The sequence below is a fragment of the Corvus brachyrhynchos genome, unplaced genomic scaffold (genome assembly GCF_000691975.1).
Source record: "Corvus brachyrhynchos isolate BGI_N302 unplaced genomic scaffold, ASM69197v1 scaffold346, whole genome shotgun sequence".
NCBI lineage: Eukaryota > Metazoa > Chordata > Aves > Passeriformes > Corvidae > Corvus > Corvus brachyrhynchos.
The window spans coordinates 5692330-5707212 of NW_008238644.1; the positions used below are offsets into that span (position 1 = coordinate 5692330).

The following is a 14883-nucleotide window of genomic DNA, read 5'->3' on the forward strand; positions in this document are numbered from 1 at the left end:
CATTCATCGATTATTTTCCTTGAAAGAGAGACGTTGTCAAGCACTTCATCCAAATATGAAAAACAGTATGAGAAGGTTATATTTAAAAATATGCAGCATGAAAGACAGCTCTTTAAAGCAGTGGTGTACCTGGTATATGCTGGAGTTTTGTCTTGGAAATTTTGCTCATCAACATCAGTAATTCAGTAAATGCTGAAACTTGAAAGCAAATTCCTTTCTTGATGTAAAACTATAAAGTTGATTTTACAAACCCTTTTCCTTTTCTGAGGGAATGAGAAGCTTTCCTCTTTTTTTTTTTTTGTGCACACAGTGTTCTGCAGCATCTTCTTTATTTGAGTTCTTCATAACGACTTCGTTCTGTTAAAATTCACTTGGATGGTGAAGAGGGTGTTTCTGTGGCAGGCAGGAAAAAGCAAGGAACATATAATCCTGTGCTCAGAGAGCGTGCTCAAGGATGGCTTGTGCCTTGTACTACACTACTGTGAGGCTGCTTGGAGAGACAGTTGTGACATTAGGAATATTTTATGCAAAAAGCAGATAATCACAGACACCTAGTTAACTATGTGAGTGTAAAGATGGACTAAGGCTTATGGCAGATGATATCCCCTGTGTTCATACCTGCTGCTTTGTTGAGTATTTGGTAATGATGGGCATCAGTTTTGTTTGTACTTCTTGAGGAGGTTCATGCTTTGTTTTTGATCCCCGTGGTGATGAACCTGATCTTAGGTAAAGCTTCATTAGCAAACTGCTTTAACCTGTGCTTCACTCTCCATTGTAAACATGCCTAAATTTCATGCAGTATTTCACTGCTCTCCATGAAGGGTTTGTTCTCTCCTTTTTTAGGTACTCTTCCACTCATCAAGATGGAAAGCTCAGATTCTAGTGATAAAGGAAGTATTGATCAATCAGAAGCCCAACGTCAGAGCCAGCTGGATCGGTTAGATCGAGAAGAAGCTTTCTATCAGTTTGTGAACAACCTGAGTGAAGAGGACTACAGGCTTATGAGAGATAACAATTTGCTAGGAACACCAGGTAGGTAATGCTTGCCTATGTCCATCCTGCTAGAGTTGCTTGCAGTTTGTGTCATTTTCTGTTCTCCTGAAGCCCTTTCACCAGTTTGTGTGCTGCAGTTGTGTTCCATGGTAGGAAGTAGCTTCTTGCTGATTTGTGCACACTCAAATTCGAGTGGTCCCTTGACTTGTGGAGACATAGTTAGGATGGTGTGGATTCATCAGATATAAAAGTCTGGTGTTTGCACAGCTTGGCAGGAACACCCAGATTTGACCCAGTTCCACTTATGAACCCTTAGATGGAAAAAAAAATCTCCTTTAAGCATCTGTGCGTAGATTTTGTGCTGGTGAGGTTAAGAGTTTGTAACCAGGGTAAGTAGTCTGGTATGAGATTTTGCATGGGCATTTTGATGTCAGTTCTCAATCAACTTGTTAAATTTCCTCTTTATAGGTTCATACCTAATTCAAACCATGACTCAACTGATTTAAACCTTCTTTTCCTGCTTGTGGAAGTGTTAACCTCAAATATTTCACTCTGGACAGCCGTTTAATGGGTGTAGGATGACAAAAATTGCTGCTCAGTTGTAGAGGTTACAGAACCAGAGAGCACATCTCTGTTGAATAGGATGGAACTGTTGGATATTTCAGCTTCAGCAAAACTTGGGACAACAGTGCTAAAGTGTCTGAACTTCCCCTTAGCAACCTGCTTGGCAGTGCCATTGTGGCAGGATTTAATTAGAACACAAGCAGTGGCTTGTACCTTCTTTAGAAGCTTTTGATAATGATTGCCATACATATGATTTGGAAATATTTTTGGAAAATTTTGCTTATTTTCTAAGGTGAAATTACTGAAGAAGAGTTGCTGAGAAGGCTACACCAAGTTAAAGAAGGTCCGCCACAGCAAAACAGTGATGAGAATAGAGGTATATACAGTATTTGTGAAAACTCTTAACTTTAGCACCCCGTACGGACCTTAACTTGAGTGCAGGAGTGGAACAAGTTAAGCCTAGGCAGGTGCAAGGTGAGCTTTGTTTCAAAACTCAGTGAACCTTATGTCTGGTATCTGCTGCAGAGGTCAGTTTGGGACAGATTTCATTCATAACACATCTCTTACTTCTATCAAAACAAAGTTTCATTTAGGTTTATTTCTTTTTTCATTTCATTTTTTTAAAGATTACCTTCCTGTCTGCTCCCTTCTGGGATGCTTTTTGGCAATCCCTCTTTTTTAATTCACCATTCTTCCAAAGATGCTGCATTGCTTTTGTTGTCACCCTTCTGTAGAAATTGGTGGGGGATGCTTGGAGCTGACCAGTGGGGTTCATTCTTCTGTGAGACAGAGTTGCTATAAAGCTCTGCAGGTGAAGGCTCAGGACAAACTTGATTCTCTGTTTCATGGTCGATAGATCACTTAATTGTTTGGAAAGGAAAACACAGAATATTGATGTGTTATGATGCCTGACATGTGACTTTCCATTTACTTACGATAGAAAATACGTGTTCTTTTGATGACCTGTTTGCTCTGTGGTGGCTGCAGCCTATCTGTCCATATTAGAGCAATGTCCACTCCTGCTCCCTTAGAAGAGCTCTGGTAGTTACAGAATTGTCTCGCTGCCTATGAAACTGCAGTAGCACTTGGTAGGATTCAGCACTTCTAAATTGTCACTTGTTAAGCAATTATGTTCTTGGAAAAGATGGCTCCAAAATTAGCTCAGTACTCTAATTTTGGTAGTTCCCTGTCTTTTTCACAGGTGCAGAGTCCGCAGAAGATGTTTCAAATGGAGATTCTATAATAGACTGGCTTAATTCAGTCCGACAGACTGGAAATACAACACGAAGTGGGCAGCGAGGAAACCAGTCCTGGAGAGCAGTGAGCCGGACTAACCCAAATAGTGGCGACTTTAGATTCAGTTTGGAAATAAATGTCAACCGTAATAATGGGAACACGAATCCAGAAACTGAGAATGAGCCATCTGTAGAGCCTTCCAATGGGGAGGATTTGGAAAACAGCCAAAGTGACTCTGAAATTCCAAGGTCTGAATCACCATCTGTAAGGCAGCCTGGATCAGAAAGGAGCAGTGCGGAGGAGCTGACGGCTGAGGAGGCTTCCCCTCCTAGAGGGCAGAGGAGAGCCAGGAGTAGGAGTCCAGAACAGCGGCGGACGCGGGCTAGGACTGATAGAAGTAGGTCACCTATTAATGCAGTGGGTGAGGCCCCTCGCAGGTCTCATCACAACACATCATCTCAAACACTTGACCACTCCTCAGCGAGCGAGGCTGAGGGCAGCTCTAGAACTAGGCAGCACGTGACGTTAAGGCAGCACACAGTGGGGACTGAGGTGCCGAGTGAAAATGCAGTTCTGTTTTCCCCCCCTGAAACGAGGCCTGCTCCTCAAGCAGCAGGTTCTTCAGAAAGTACCGGCACCAGTGAGTCCGCGGCTCCTGGGCAGAGGCCTCCCACCATAGTGCTTGACCTCCAGGTGAGAAGAGTTCGCCCAGGAGAGTACCGGCAAAGGGACAGCATAGCCAACAGGACCCGCTCCCGGTCCCAGACCCCCAACAACACGGTCACCTACGAGAGCGAGCGCGGAGGCTTCCGGCGCACGTTCTCCCGCTCGGAGCGGGCTGGAGTGAGAACTTACGTCAGCACCATTAGGATTCCCATCCGCAGGATCTTAAACACAGGCCTGAGCGAGACTACGTCAGTCGCCATCCAGACCATGCTGAGGCAGATCATGACAGGCTTCGGGGAGCTCAGTTACTTCATGTACAGTGATAGCGATGCAGATCCCAGTGGGCCAGCTCCCAATCAGAACGTGGAGACTTCTGAGCCGCAGAGTGGAGGTGGGGGCACCTCGGGCAGTGAGAATGCAGATGTTAGCTCGGGGGAGGTGTACGAGGGTGGGCACGAGGCTAGCTCAACATCTGGTGCCAGGCGGGAAGGCCGGAATACGAGGGGATCGGTCACTTTTGAAGAAAGCGGTTCTCTACCATTCCTTAGCCTTGCACAGTTTTTCCTACTCAACGAAGATGATGACGACCAACCAAGAGGACTCACCAAAGAACAAATTGACAACCTAGCCATGAGGAATTTTGGTGAGAGCGACGCTCTGAAAACCTGCAGCGTGTGCATCACAGAGTACACGGAGGGCAACAAGCTCCGCAAGCTGCCGTGCTCGCACGAGTACCACGTGCACTGCATCGACCGCTGGCTGTCGGAGAACTCCACCTGCCCCATCTGCCGCAGAGCAGTCTTAGCTTCTGGGAACAGAGAGAGCGTTGTCTAAAGGAGAGCTGAGTCCATGGCCAGGCAGCCGGTGTGATAGTGATGGGCAAAGAAGTCACTTCCTTTATGGCCACTTTTTGAGTGGTACCTCAATGTATAGTAATGACTCGGAGTGAATCTTCCCTCATTAAAGCATTCTCTCTGGATTCAAGCTTTGGGAATTGGAAAATTTCTTTAATTAGGTTTTTCGAGTTCTAGTCAGTTTGGGTGTTCAATTTCACTTGTCCAAAGAGATCTTCCCACTTCAAAATATTTTTTTCTTTGTGAAGAGTATTAAGTTCTTTCTCCTACCCAGCCCTTGCCATCCCAGTCCAATAAACAGTTTTTCCTCAAGATTGTGCTTCTGAGGAGTTCTTTGAGAAGTTATCCAGCTCAATGTCCATGAGTCATAGAGGAATTTTTGCAAGAAATCCAACTCTCTGAAAAAATAACATGAATTTAATTGCACACTTGAACATACTTTTAATTTTTCTCCTGGGTTAATATTGGACATGTCTGTGTAAATAACACTAATGTTAGCCCTTTCCCCATCACTATGGCACGCTGTAGGATGAGCTGTTAGCTTAATTGGGATATTTATCTTGTTGTGGAAATATAAGAATTGCCTATGCTTGTTTAAATAAAGAAAAAAAAAAACAAATCTGTTTTAAAACTGTAAAGCTTTTTTGTAGAAGCTCAGTACTTTTCCAATGCACTGTTGTACTAACGCATTAAGAATTAAAATTGTACCATGCTTAGAAATCAAGAATGCTTTTCATACAGACCCCACCACACAGAGAGCAAACTGAACATGGGAGAGCTGCTTTTGTGACTGTGTACCTGTCAAGAGCAGTGCATATCTGTACTATTTATGTGAACAGCTACTGTAACATAAAAACAGTTGGATTAGACATTTAATTGCATTAAAAAAAAAGGAAATTAAATGTTATAATTGCAGTGTTTTGGCTCAGTAATGCCACCAAAAAAAAAAAAGATAAAAATTAGAAACTGTTCTAATGGCTGGTTATTTCTTGGTATGGTTGCAGATATGGAATAATACAAACCCGTGTGTACTGGCTCATTCACTGAGGTTTGTGCCCAATTTTTCTATCAGCTTTTGCTCTCAATTTTTGAGGCAATGCTGTAGCTTCAGCAAACAACTGTGGATAGGTTGGTTTTCAGTTCTTCACGAGCTTCAACTGTATTGGTGACCTCTGGATGTGTTGAGTGGTCCAGTGTTGGTAGCCTGTGGTGCAAGTGCCACAGGGACTAACTGTACTAACTGGGAAGCACATCGTTAGTATTGGGTTCCATTTAAAAATGAGTGCACTTAAATGTGCAGCAGATTCTTGAGAGTAACAGTAAAAACCCAACAAGCTCTTTATATTCCTATTGTACAGAATGAAAATGAATTTACTTTTGAAACTCTGTACATGACGTGTTGCAAATGAGAATTGGAGAATGTACCTCAACTCTCATCAGAGTGTGTGTGTGGGGAAACATCCTTCACCCTCACTGACCCCTTTTTTGTTTTATTCTCTAAGGTTTTGGGTTTTTCCTGGTTTACATGTGCAAAGGGAAAGTGGTTTTTATTTATTACTCCAGGGCAGTAGTTCTGAAGGGGTATGAGCTGCTCTTGCTGGCTGTAGGGGAAGTGTTGCTTGTTCCTCAGATGACAAAACCAAAGCTGCCCTATCTCTTTTTTCCTAATTAAAACACATTTTTGGTGTTTTATAGTGGTGGGTGCATAAACTATAATTGCTGCTCTAAGCCATTTTAACATCTCAACAGCTAGTTAATGATTCCACAGCATCCCAAAATTCTATTTTTTTTTCTCCATGTGCATTTTGTGTTGTTGGTTCAGCGGGAAACCCTGACTGGCTGTTGAGCTCGCTTTCCTCCTGGTGGGACACGCCATTGTGGCAGAGGGAACACGAGGGTTCTTTGGGAACAGAACAATCAGTAAGCTCATGGGTTTGGTTTTTCCTTGGACACGCATCAGTGTAAAATTGAAGTTGGCTGTTGATTCTGGGTACTGGGCTTTCTGTGCCAAAATTTCACAGCAAAATAACACTTCTGAGTTTCACAGAGCGTAGAATTAGAAGGGAAAAACATGAGTAGTACCATGTTAGATGTTGGAAGTCAGAGATGTTCATCTCAGACTAGAGCTGGTGACCACCAGGAAGGGAGCCCACTATCCCAAACCCACGCGAAGCATGGCTCTGGTACCTGTCACCCCACCTTTTCCATGGAATTTCCACCTTGGTAGAACTGCCCTCACAGTTCTGTTACAGCTTATAGCATGTCTTAACATTTTATCTTTCTGTAGCAAGAGCAACTAATAAAATCTTGGAGGTTTCCCAAACGGTACCAAGAACAAATAATTTAATCTCAGTTTGGGAGACGATGAACGTTCTCTGTGGTTTCTCTGCCTTTCACAACGCTGAGTGTGCTAAAGGGGCTGGGGGCTCATTGTCTGCAGCAAAAACTTCCTTATGTAGCTCAGTTAATTAGGGTAATTGAATTTCTGTTTATCTAAATTTAGATTGGAGTTAGGAAAAGCCAATATTAACATTTCAGTTGCTTACAAAATATGAAACACTTTAATAATTAGACTAATTTACATGTAATGAATTATTTTGATAGTGAACATGTGTATTTAGCGCTTCGCTCAGTTTTTTGGTATTTTTGGAGGGACACAGCATCTTCACTCGTGCCTGGAGGGGTAGGAAGGGTTAAAAGGGCGAATTTTGGCACGTTCCCAGGCCTGATCTGCAGGAGTGATGGCTTTGGAGAGGCAGAGCCCCGAGCGCCGGTGGCCTGGGTCACAGTGCCACCGTGTGGGATCTGCCTTCAGCACCAGCGGGATTCCTTGCGGGACCAGCAGCTTTTATTTTGGTTTCGAAGGATTCTCCTCGTCATTGCTCAGCCCAGTGGTTACCATGGGGGTTTTTTTCCAAACATCCAAATTCCTGCTGGGAGTGTCTGGTGCTTGAGCTTTCCTTTCAGACAGCAGAGACCCCTACCCACAGCAATGACAGCGGTCACCGGGCCAAACCCGTGTGACAAGCGCACACTTTTAATAATTACATCAGTTACGAGTTACTGTTGGTTTAATTCACAGATTTGTGGGTGCTCACTTAATTTTTTTATTTGGGGCTTTATCTGTCAGAATTCCTGGTGCCAGTTGGATTTCCCTTTCACGTGCATATTTTTTATTTCCTCGAACAAGTTGGGTTTTTTGCAGAGAACTTGGGGGCAGTTGAGTTGTTTCAAAAACGATTTGATTGTGTAGGTACTTCATGCATAGAAATCAGGGAATTTTAAAGGCCTTTTGTAGGAAGCGCTGCCGTGCAGGCACAGCAGCTGCAGGACACGACGCCCACCGGGTTTGAAGGAGCCGTAATTGTCCATTGTGTCGACTTGCAGACGAAGGGGTTTCCCACCAGAGCTGGCACAATGGCCCATAATGACTGTCATCCCAGTTTCCTGTCACTTGTCTGGGTTATGCAAATGTGGGAGTCCAAGGGCCCCTTTCCCGGGTGGATCCGCAGTGGATAAACAGTTGCCCGCACAACCCAGTGCTCTCATCCTAACAATGAGGGGATGGAGAATGTGAGGGTGAGAAGAGATGGAGGTAAAGGTCAGGGGGGTTCTGAACCTCCCGGAGTGATCTTCCCCTTCACACTGCAGTACAAGCCTCCATCCCTCGTCTCATCCCTAATTTGGGATCGTTGTGTCCATGGAAGCACTGTCCTGGTTTGGGAAAGGGTCTGTGTGAGCAGGTGAGGAGCCCAGTGCTGGCGGAAATGTCTGCCTGCTCCTCTGCCCTCTCCCAGGAGGAGGAGCTTTGGATGAAGGTTGGCTTGGAGCCACATGGAGGGGATTTATAACAACTTCAGAAATATTTCCAGCCCTTCTGTACAGTAGGCTTTTTGTTTACCCTCGGCTGGGGGGGGGAAGCAGGAGGCTGAAAAGATACAATCAATGGTAACGTACCCAAAGTACAAATAAGTGGTGGTGTGTTAAAAAAAGAGGTTTGCATCTGTTATCCCAGGGCTTCCCAACCTCTCAGACTGTATCTCCTTTTTCTTATGGGGAAAGAATACCATTGAATTTTATTTGATTTATATCTGGCTTTATTCCCTTTAACTAAAATATTTGAGCCCCTTTCCAGAATTTCACTCTGCTGGTAAGGCAGTTGGTTGGGAAGCCCTGAATTCCACTGTGAATGTAACACTTTTCTTTATTATTTTTTCCTTTTTTTTTTTTTTTTTTTTTTGTACAGTGCTTTACATTTGTTTATACTGGACTTGTTTAATACGAACTGGTACTCAGAGGTTGTTGGACACAGTTTGACCAGGTTTGCCAGCTAACACTTAAGGAGGAGTTTGTTCCCTATGTAAGATGTTATAATGCAAATTTAACTAGACTCAATAAAATGCATGAAGTGTTCATTTTGTGCTGCATCATCACTCCTCGGGTTTGTTCTTACGGTGGGAATGCACTGGAATACACAGTGGTGGATGTGGCAGGAATTTATTTCTCCATACACCTTTCCCCTTGAGGCTGGGCAGATAGGAGGGAGCTGGAATGGTACAGAATTAACTTCTCGGAAGAATTTATTTAATTTATTGCATTAGGACATAAAACTGAAGCAATAAATCATGCTGTGTCCCAGACTTTGTAAATCTGGCAGTGGATAATGTAGGATACAAAAGCAGAATCTCCAAGGTGTCTTCCAAGGAACAGCTGTGACTCCAGGTGCCCATAGGAACCAGGGCTCCATGCAGGGCTGTCAGGGCTGAACCTCCCTGCAAATCCAGTCAGGATTCCAGGAGAATCTCACATCTGGCTAAAAGCTCCATCCTAAAATTAGCAGCTGAGGTATGTGCAAACACTTGAGTGGGAAGGAAGTTTTTTAGGGTGTGGGGAGCTGTATTTATTATCTGTGCTTCCCTCACCTCAGTCCTGTTCCTTGGGTGGGAAGTGGGAGCTGCTCGCTGAGAGGAGGGTGATGGCATCGGTACAAGAGGAGGGACAGGAAGGGGTTGTGTCCCTGAAGAGACGTTCTGGGTGCCAGGGCAGGGGCTCAGTGTCACAGCTCCTCAGCACTGCCACTGATGCTCCTCTCCAGCAAGGAGGGGTTGTGGGCTGCTCCAGGGATGTGTGGGGTCAGGATTCTGCTCCAGCTTCACTCTCCACAGGGAGAGCTCTTGGAGAAAGGGTTTTTTTCCCCATTCCCACATGCTTCTTGCTCTTCGAGTGTTCAGTTCAGTCTGAGACTGGGTGTTTAACACAGGTGTTAGCTTTGATTTCAGTGTCTTTATTCATGAAGTGACTCCCACACTTTGTGTATCAGGAGCTCTTTGCCTGGTCTCTGTCTCCAGCCCCTCATCTCCCTGTAGGAATTCAGTTTGGGTAACCCTGGATTTGTTCCTCAAAAACTCCTGATCAACCCCCGAATTGCTTGAAGAGCCCAAGCCAGCCTTGGCACTCATGTGTGGCTGACTTCATCCCTCTGTTTATTTTCTTTAATACATTTGAGGTCTTTGTCCTGACCTGTAAAACTTTATATAACCTTGTTCCTCCCTCCTGGAGCTTAAACTCTGTAACCTTTTACTCTGTCTTACTCCTCCCTTCAGGATATATTTCCATGGCATATCCAGACCTTCTCAGGGGAGTGTGTTTGGCCGCTTTGCTGGTCCTGCTGCTGGCTGGGAGGAGAAAGGTTGTGTTTGGTGACCTTGTGCATCCCAGAGCAATGGGGGGGCCAGGAATAGCCATCCTTTTGGGGGCCCCTCCCCTTTTTTGACCACTGAGGAGTGGGATGGAGTGTTTGGAAAGAGAGGGGTGGGGAGAGCAGCACAGGCTGGCTGCTCCACCTTGCTCTCCCCAGCTGTTTCAAGTGTGATTGAACCTGTTCTGGGACTTTTAACATAATAAATCTAAACTCAGCTGTGCTGTGGCTCCCTAAACTCTTAAAATAAATTTATATAGGGAAAACTAACCCCACTTTTTAGCCTTAGACTGGCGGGGCATTGTCTGTGACACTAATGAGATGCTGCTGCCACATGCTCCAACTGTTCCCCTGAATAAATCCCCTGCTAAGCCGAGCATGTGAAAATCCAGGCGTCAGGTCCCCTCAACAATGATTACTTCATCCAACAGGAGTCATCCCACATTTGCTGAGGGTTCCTTGAGCTCTGGCACGCTGTGCCAGCAGGGTCCTGGGATTTCAAGGAAAAGGGTTGCCAGGTGGTACCCTCGTGCTGGTGTTGGGGATGCTGGGCTGCAGCACGCTCCCTGTGGCTCTGGCAGAGCCGGGAGAGGAGCCAGCCAGGCTCCTGGTGTCCAGCAGGGATGTGTTTACACTGGTTTGACTTCTCAGGAGGCATTTGCAGAATGTGATTTCTCCAGGTTGAAAGTTTGAGGCCAGTGGATTTTAGCTCTGGAGCAGCAGCTTTGCTCGTTGTTTCCTGCAGAAAATGCCATGAAGGACAAAGTGCCTGGTTTGGTTTCTTGGCTTTAATACCTGCTCTAATCTTTCCTTTCGCAGCAGTGGAACAGCCCTGGCACTGCCCCAGACCCACACCCCAGGGTTTGCCCTGTGTCTGCAGAGCCAGACCTTGGCTGGCCAGTGGGTTTGGAGGTACCAGAGGGTTTATAGGGGTAACAACTCGAAATGACTTCATTTCAGGAGCCTATAAGGTTCCTCTCCAGAGCAGGGATTTATGGAGTGGAGGTGGGACCAGTGCATGCCTGTCCTGAGCATCATTCACTGCTCACCATGCAAGTGAAGGGCTGGAAAAGATGCTATGGAAGAAATAGGTTAATCTCTCTGGGTACTGCTAAACTAAACTAAATAAATCCTAAATAAACTTGGAAATGACTCAGCCTTTGCTGCTGGCACCTTTGGGATGGTTGTGTGTTAATTTGTAAAGACGCATCTAAATAAATTGAAATATTTATGGGAAGGAAGAGGCTGGGAAATGCCCTGAGAGCCACTCGCTGCCAGCTGGCGTCTGGCAGTGCTGGTTGTCCATCTTCCCTGCACGTGTGACATGGCCAGGAGGGAAAGGTGGGGGTGGAGAATGATGGAAAGGGGTGAGGGACAGAAGATGGGAAGGCAAAGAGGAGGGGAATTAAACCGAAGGAAGACTGAAGGGTAAAATAAAAAGGCTTTTGAACTGTGCTCGTCTGAGTGGGACTAAAACATCAACACAGTAATGTGTTGATGGAAGAGAACGGGTGGGAGCAAACCCACGGAGATGCCGGTGGTTGTGAGGACGCAGAGCAGGTCCAGGAGAGACTCGGGGGCACCGTCTGTGTCCGAGCAGGAGGGGCCGAGCAGGAGGGCGCCAGGCGCTGCTGGGGCGATGCAGAGTCGGCCACGTACACCGGGGCCGGGGCGGGCTGAGCGATGCTCCAGATGAGACGAGAACAGATTTAGAAGCACCGAATCCCGATGCCGGGCGGAAGAGGTGCGTGCCAGAACAATCGCTGGGGCCCGGGAGGGGCTGTTCGCACAACCCTGCCCAAAATCCCCCCACGCTCCTCGCCTTTCCCGGGCGGGCTGCAGGTGATGGGGAGCTCAGCGCGGCTCCTGTGCCAGAAGAGGACACACGGCTAAAGGCAGCACAGCCCCGAGCCTCGGCAGGGACAGCGCTCCACTCCAAAGGCAGTCCGAGCTCCTCGCATCCCAAGGGATTTCTGCTCCCGCTCCGGGACGATCTGGGGCTGCCCCCAGCCCAGGGCTGCTGATGCTTTGGGGTGTCTCTCCTCGCTCTCATTCCCCCCTCCTTTTCCCCTCCCCTGTGCCGTGTTTGCCTTAGATCTCAGTCTGTATCTCCTTTTCCTGCCTGGCTTTGCCCCGCTGCCGGGACGAAGCGGTTTTTCCTTGGCATTTAAAAAGCCCCCAGTCCCAAGGCGAAGGAAAGCGGCGCATCCCGAGCTCAGCGCAGCGCTCCCCGTGCGCTCTCCTCCCCCTCGGGCGATGCTTTGGGGGCCGGGTACCCCCGTCCCGGCCTAGAGGGACCCCGACACCCCCAGCCCATCCACCCTGCCGAGCCTGGGTGCGGCTGGGGGAGCCCCGGGAAAAGATCTTTCCCAAATTATTGCTTTAAATAACGACAGCGAGGCAACGGCTCTAGGGAAGATTTGCATTTCAACGCGGAGATGATTAAAAAGAAAATCTCCTGCCACTCCTCAGTGCATCCTTCAAGTCCTTCAAAGGCGCTTGCAAATGGGGGTTTTGTTGCCTTTTTTTTTTTTCCCCCTCAAGGATTATAATATTTAAGTCCTGCAAAAAGAAAACAGATGGAGAAGAAGACAATGAAAGAAAACAAGGCCAGCCCAGAGGCCGCGGGGAGAGGAGCGGAGTGGCCGGGCACAGCAGTGCCCAGCTCGTGTACACACTGCACATCTGTAGACAGACATATTTGTGCGTGTATATATATGTAAATTAAAAAAAAATCAATAGATAAATGCCGTTTGCACATATTGGTCTAAATTATATGTCATTTAAAACGATTCAATTAATACAAACCATTGGCATGTGGCTCATATTTGATATATAAAACATACTTGTCATGATATATATTTCATATTATAAAACACACATGCGTTCTGCAGCACAAATATCAGCTATTATATCTAATTAACTTGGTTTAATCCATGATATTTCAATTTAAATGTACGAATAGATATCTAAATGCTGAACCACTGTGTTATAGTAGTGAAAACATCCTTTTAATGTGTTGTGGTTTGGTTCGTTTTTTTCTCACTCTTTTTGTGGAAAAATCCAGAGTTTTGTCCGATGTAAAATGCTTTTTGCCCCATTTTTTCCATGAATTGGGGCCAGATCCAGCAGCCTGGCAGAGCAGGAGGAGGTGGCTGGTGCTCCATGCCCTGTGCTCAGCCAAGCTGAGAGGGGATTTCCAGCGGGCTCGTGCACAAACACACCTTTGGAGACACACACACAAATATATTTATATATATAAATACACATGTGTACGTATGTATATATTTATTTATTTATATGGAATTTGTGGGGATGGACTGTGATGAGCTGCTGCTCCTGGGGGTGCTGGGGAAGCAGGGCAGGGTGTCCCCTCCATCACCTCTCGGGGTGTCCCCATGGATGCACAGCCCACTTTTACCCCACACCCCAGCACCCTCCCAATTCCCCCCCAACTTTCCAGCCATCCCAAGAAGACATTTTGGTATCAAGCTAAAGTTGCCTTTTTTTTTGCTGCCTGTAAGTGAAGGGCTGTGCTTCCCTCTCCTTGCTCTGTCCCTGCATGCACAGCACGGAGTCCTCTGGAGGAGCTCACTGCTGCGCTCTCATTCCCTTTGAATCTCTGTTTACCATCTCTTATCTCCTGATGGGGATTTTTTTTAAACACTATTTGCAGTAAATACCCCCAACTTGAAAAAGGGTTGAGGTGCACATTAAAAAAAAAAAAAGCCCGAGTTATATCAAATTAATGCACGTGTCAGCTTTCATCTAATGGCAATTAAAGCACCTCACATAAACAAATCATTAATAGAAAACCCTGGATAAAAGCTGTGTTTCAGTGTCTCACGGCCTCTGTAACCTCGCTCATGAACTACCATCCCTCATCTTTCCCAGCTCTCCCATAACTGCTCTTATTGACAAGAAAAGATGAATTCTCCTGTGACCAGGAGGTACCTGGAAGGCCTCGTCGTACCCCTCAACCACTGCCAAATCGAAGAAATAATAGTAATGCTGCCTAAAACCAGCCCTGGTGCTGTGGCTGTGGGAGAGCCCCCACGGGGTGAAGATGCTGCAGTCCCTGAAGGTGCTGGGTGGGTAAAATCCAGACCCAAAGCTGCCCCCAGGGGAGTGGAAAACATCCAGGAAGCTCATCCTGAGCACTGACACCCCTCTGGGCACCCAGATGCTCTCATGGGTGGATTTTTAAATCATTTTTACTTCTGAATGCCTCAGTGGGACAAGGACCATCCACTTCCAGCTGTCACCCTTCACCAGCTCGTGGGAACATCTTCCCTGATAGCTTTCAGGACCTTGGAACATCCTTTCCTCAAGGTGCATCAAACACTTAATAAAAATAATTCCCAGGATAAACCCTTGCCTGTCCAGCCCCTCTGGAGAGTTGGCAGCATCTGGGAAAGCTGCTGAGAGCCAGTGCCCACGACCAGCCATAAGGAGACACCTGGCAAAACACAAGGCACAGATGCCTTTTCTTTTTTAACTGGTTTATTCTACACAAATCTTTTTAACAACATTCATAAAACATTAATTACAAAAATGTGCTAATATGGGGTAGGTTTCTTTCTTTTTTTCTTTTTTTTTTATTCCAACAGTCAGAAATTCACATTTTGAAAGGATAGGCATACTTTTAAGAGACACGTTCACTTTACTTCCAGATACAAAATTTTGAGGGGTTATAAATCACTTACAAGGGGCAGATGGCAAAAAAAAAGAAAAAAAGGAATAATTTTAAGCTTCAGAATCTGATTTCAGCATTGAATTGAGCAGCTCCATTTGGACCACTGGCTCTGCTGCTCTGCCCAGGATGCCCAGCAGGCCTGGGCACCTCCCAGGATCAATCTGGGAGGCACACAC

At 46.1% G+C, this 14883-nt stretch overlaps 1 protein-coding gene and 1 long non-coding RNA gene across 3 annotated transcripts in view; one reads left to right on the forward strand and one right to left on the reverse strand.

The window, feature by feature from the left end:
- Nucleotides 1–8726, forward strand: part of RLIM (ring finger protein, LIM domain interacting) — a 16909-nt gene extending 8183 nt beyond the window's left edge. The window contains exons 2-4 of one of the 2 annotated variants that reach the window (XM_008636218.2): nucleotides 844–1032; nucleotides 1850–1933; nucleotides 2759–8726. In XM_008636218.2, coding sequence (XP_008634440.1) covers nucleotides 864–1032; nucleotides 1850–1933; nucleotides 2759–4293 — 1788 coding nt within the window. In that variant the 5' untranslated portion in view covers nucleotides 844–863 and the 3' untranslated portion in view covers nucleotides 4294–8726. The remainder of the gene's footprint in view (nucleotides 1–843; nucleotides 1033–1849; nucleotides 1934–2758) is intronic. The other variant, XM_017737586.1, reaches the window with a different exon arrangement.
- Nucleotides 8727–14601: 5875 nt separating this feature from the next.
- The window catches only part of LOC108447472, a 7582-nt gene continuing 7300 nt past the window's right edge, over nucleotides 14602–14883 (reverse strand). The window contains exon 2 of the long non-coding RNA XR_001863054.1: nucleotides 14602–14854. This is a non-coding gene — a long non-coding RNA (uncharacterized LOC108447472). The remainder of the gene's footprint in view (nucleotides 14855–14883) is intronic.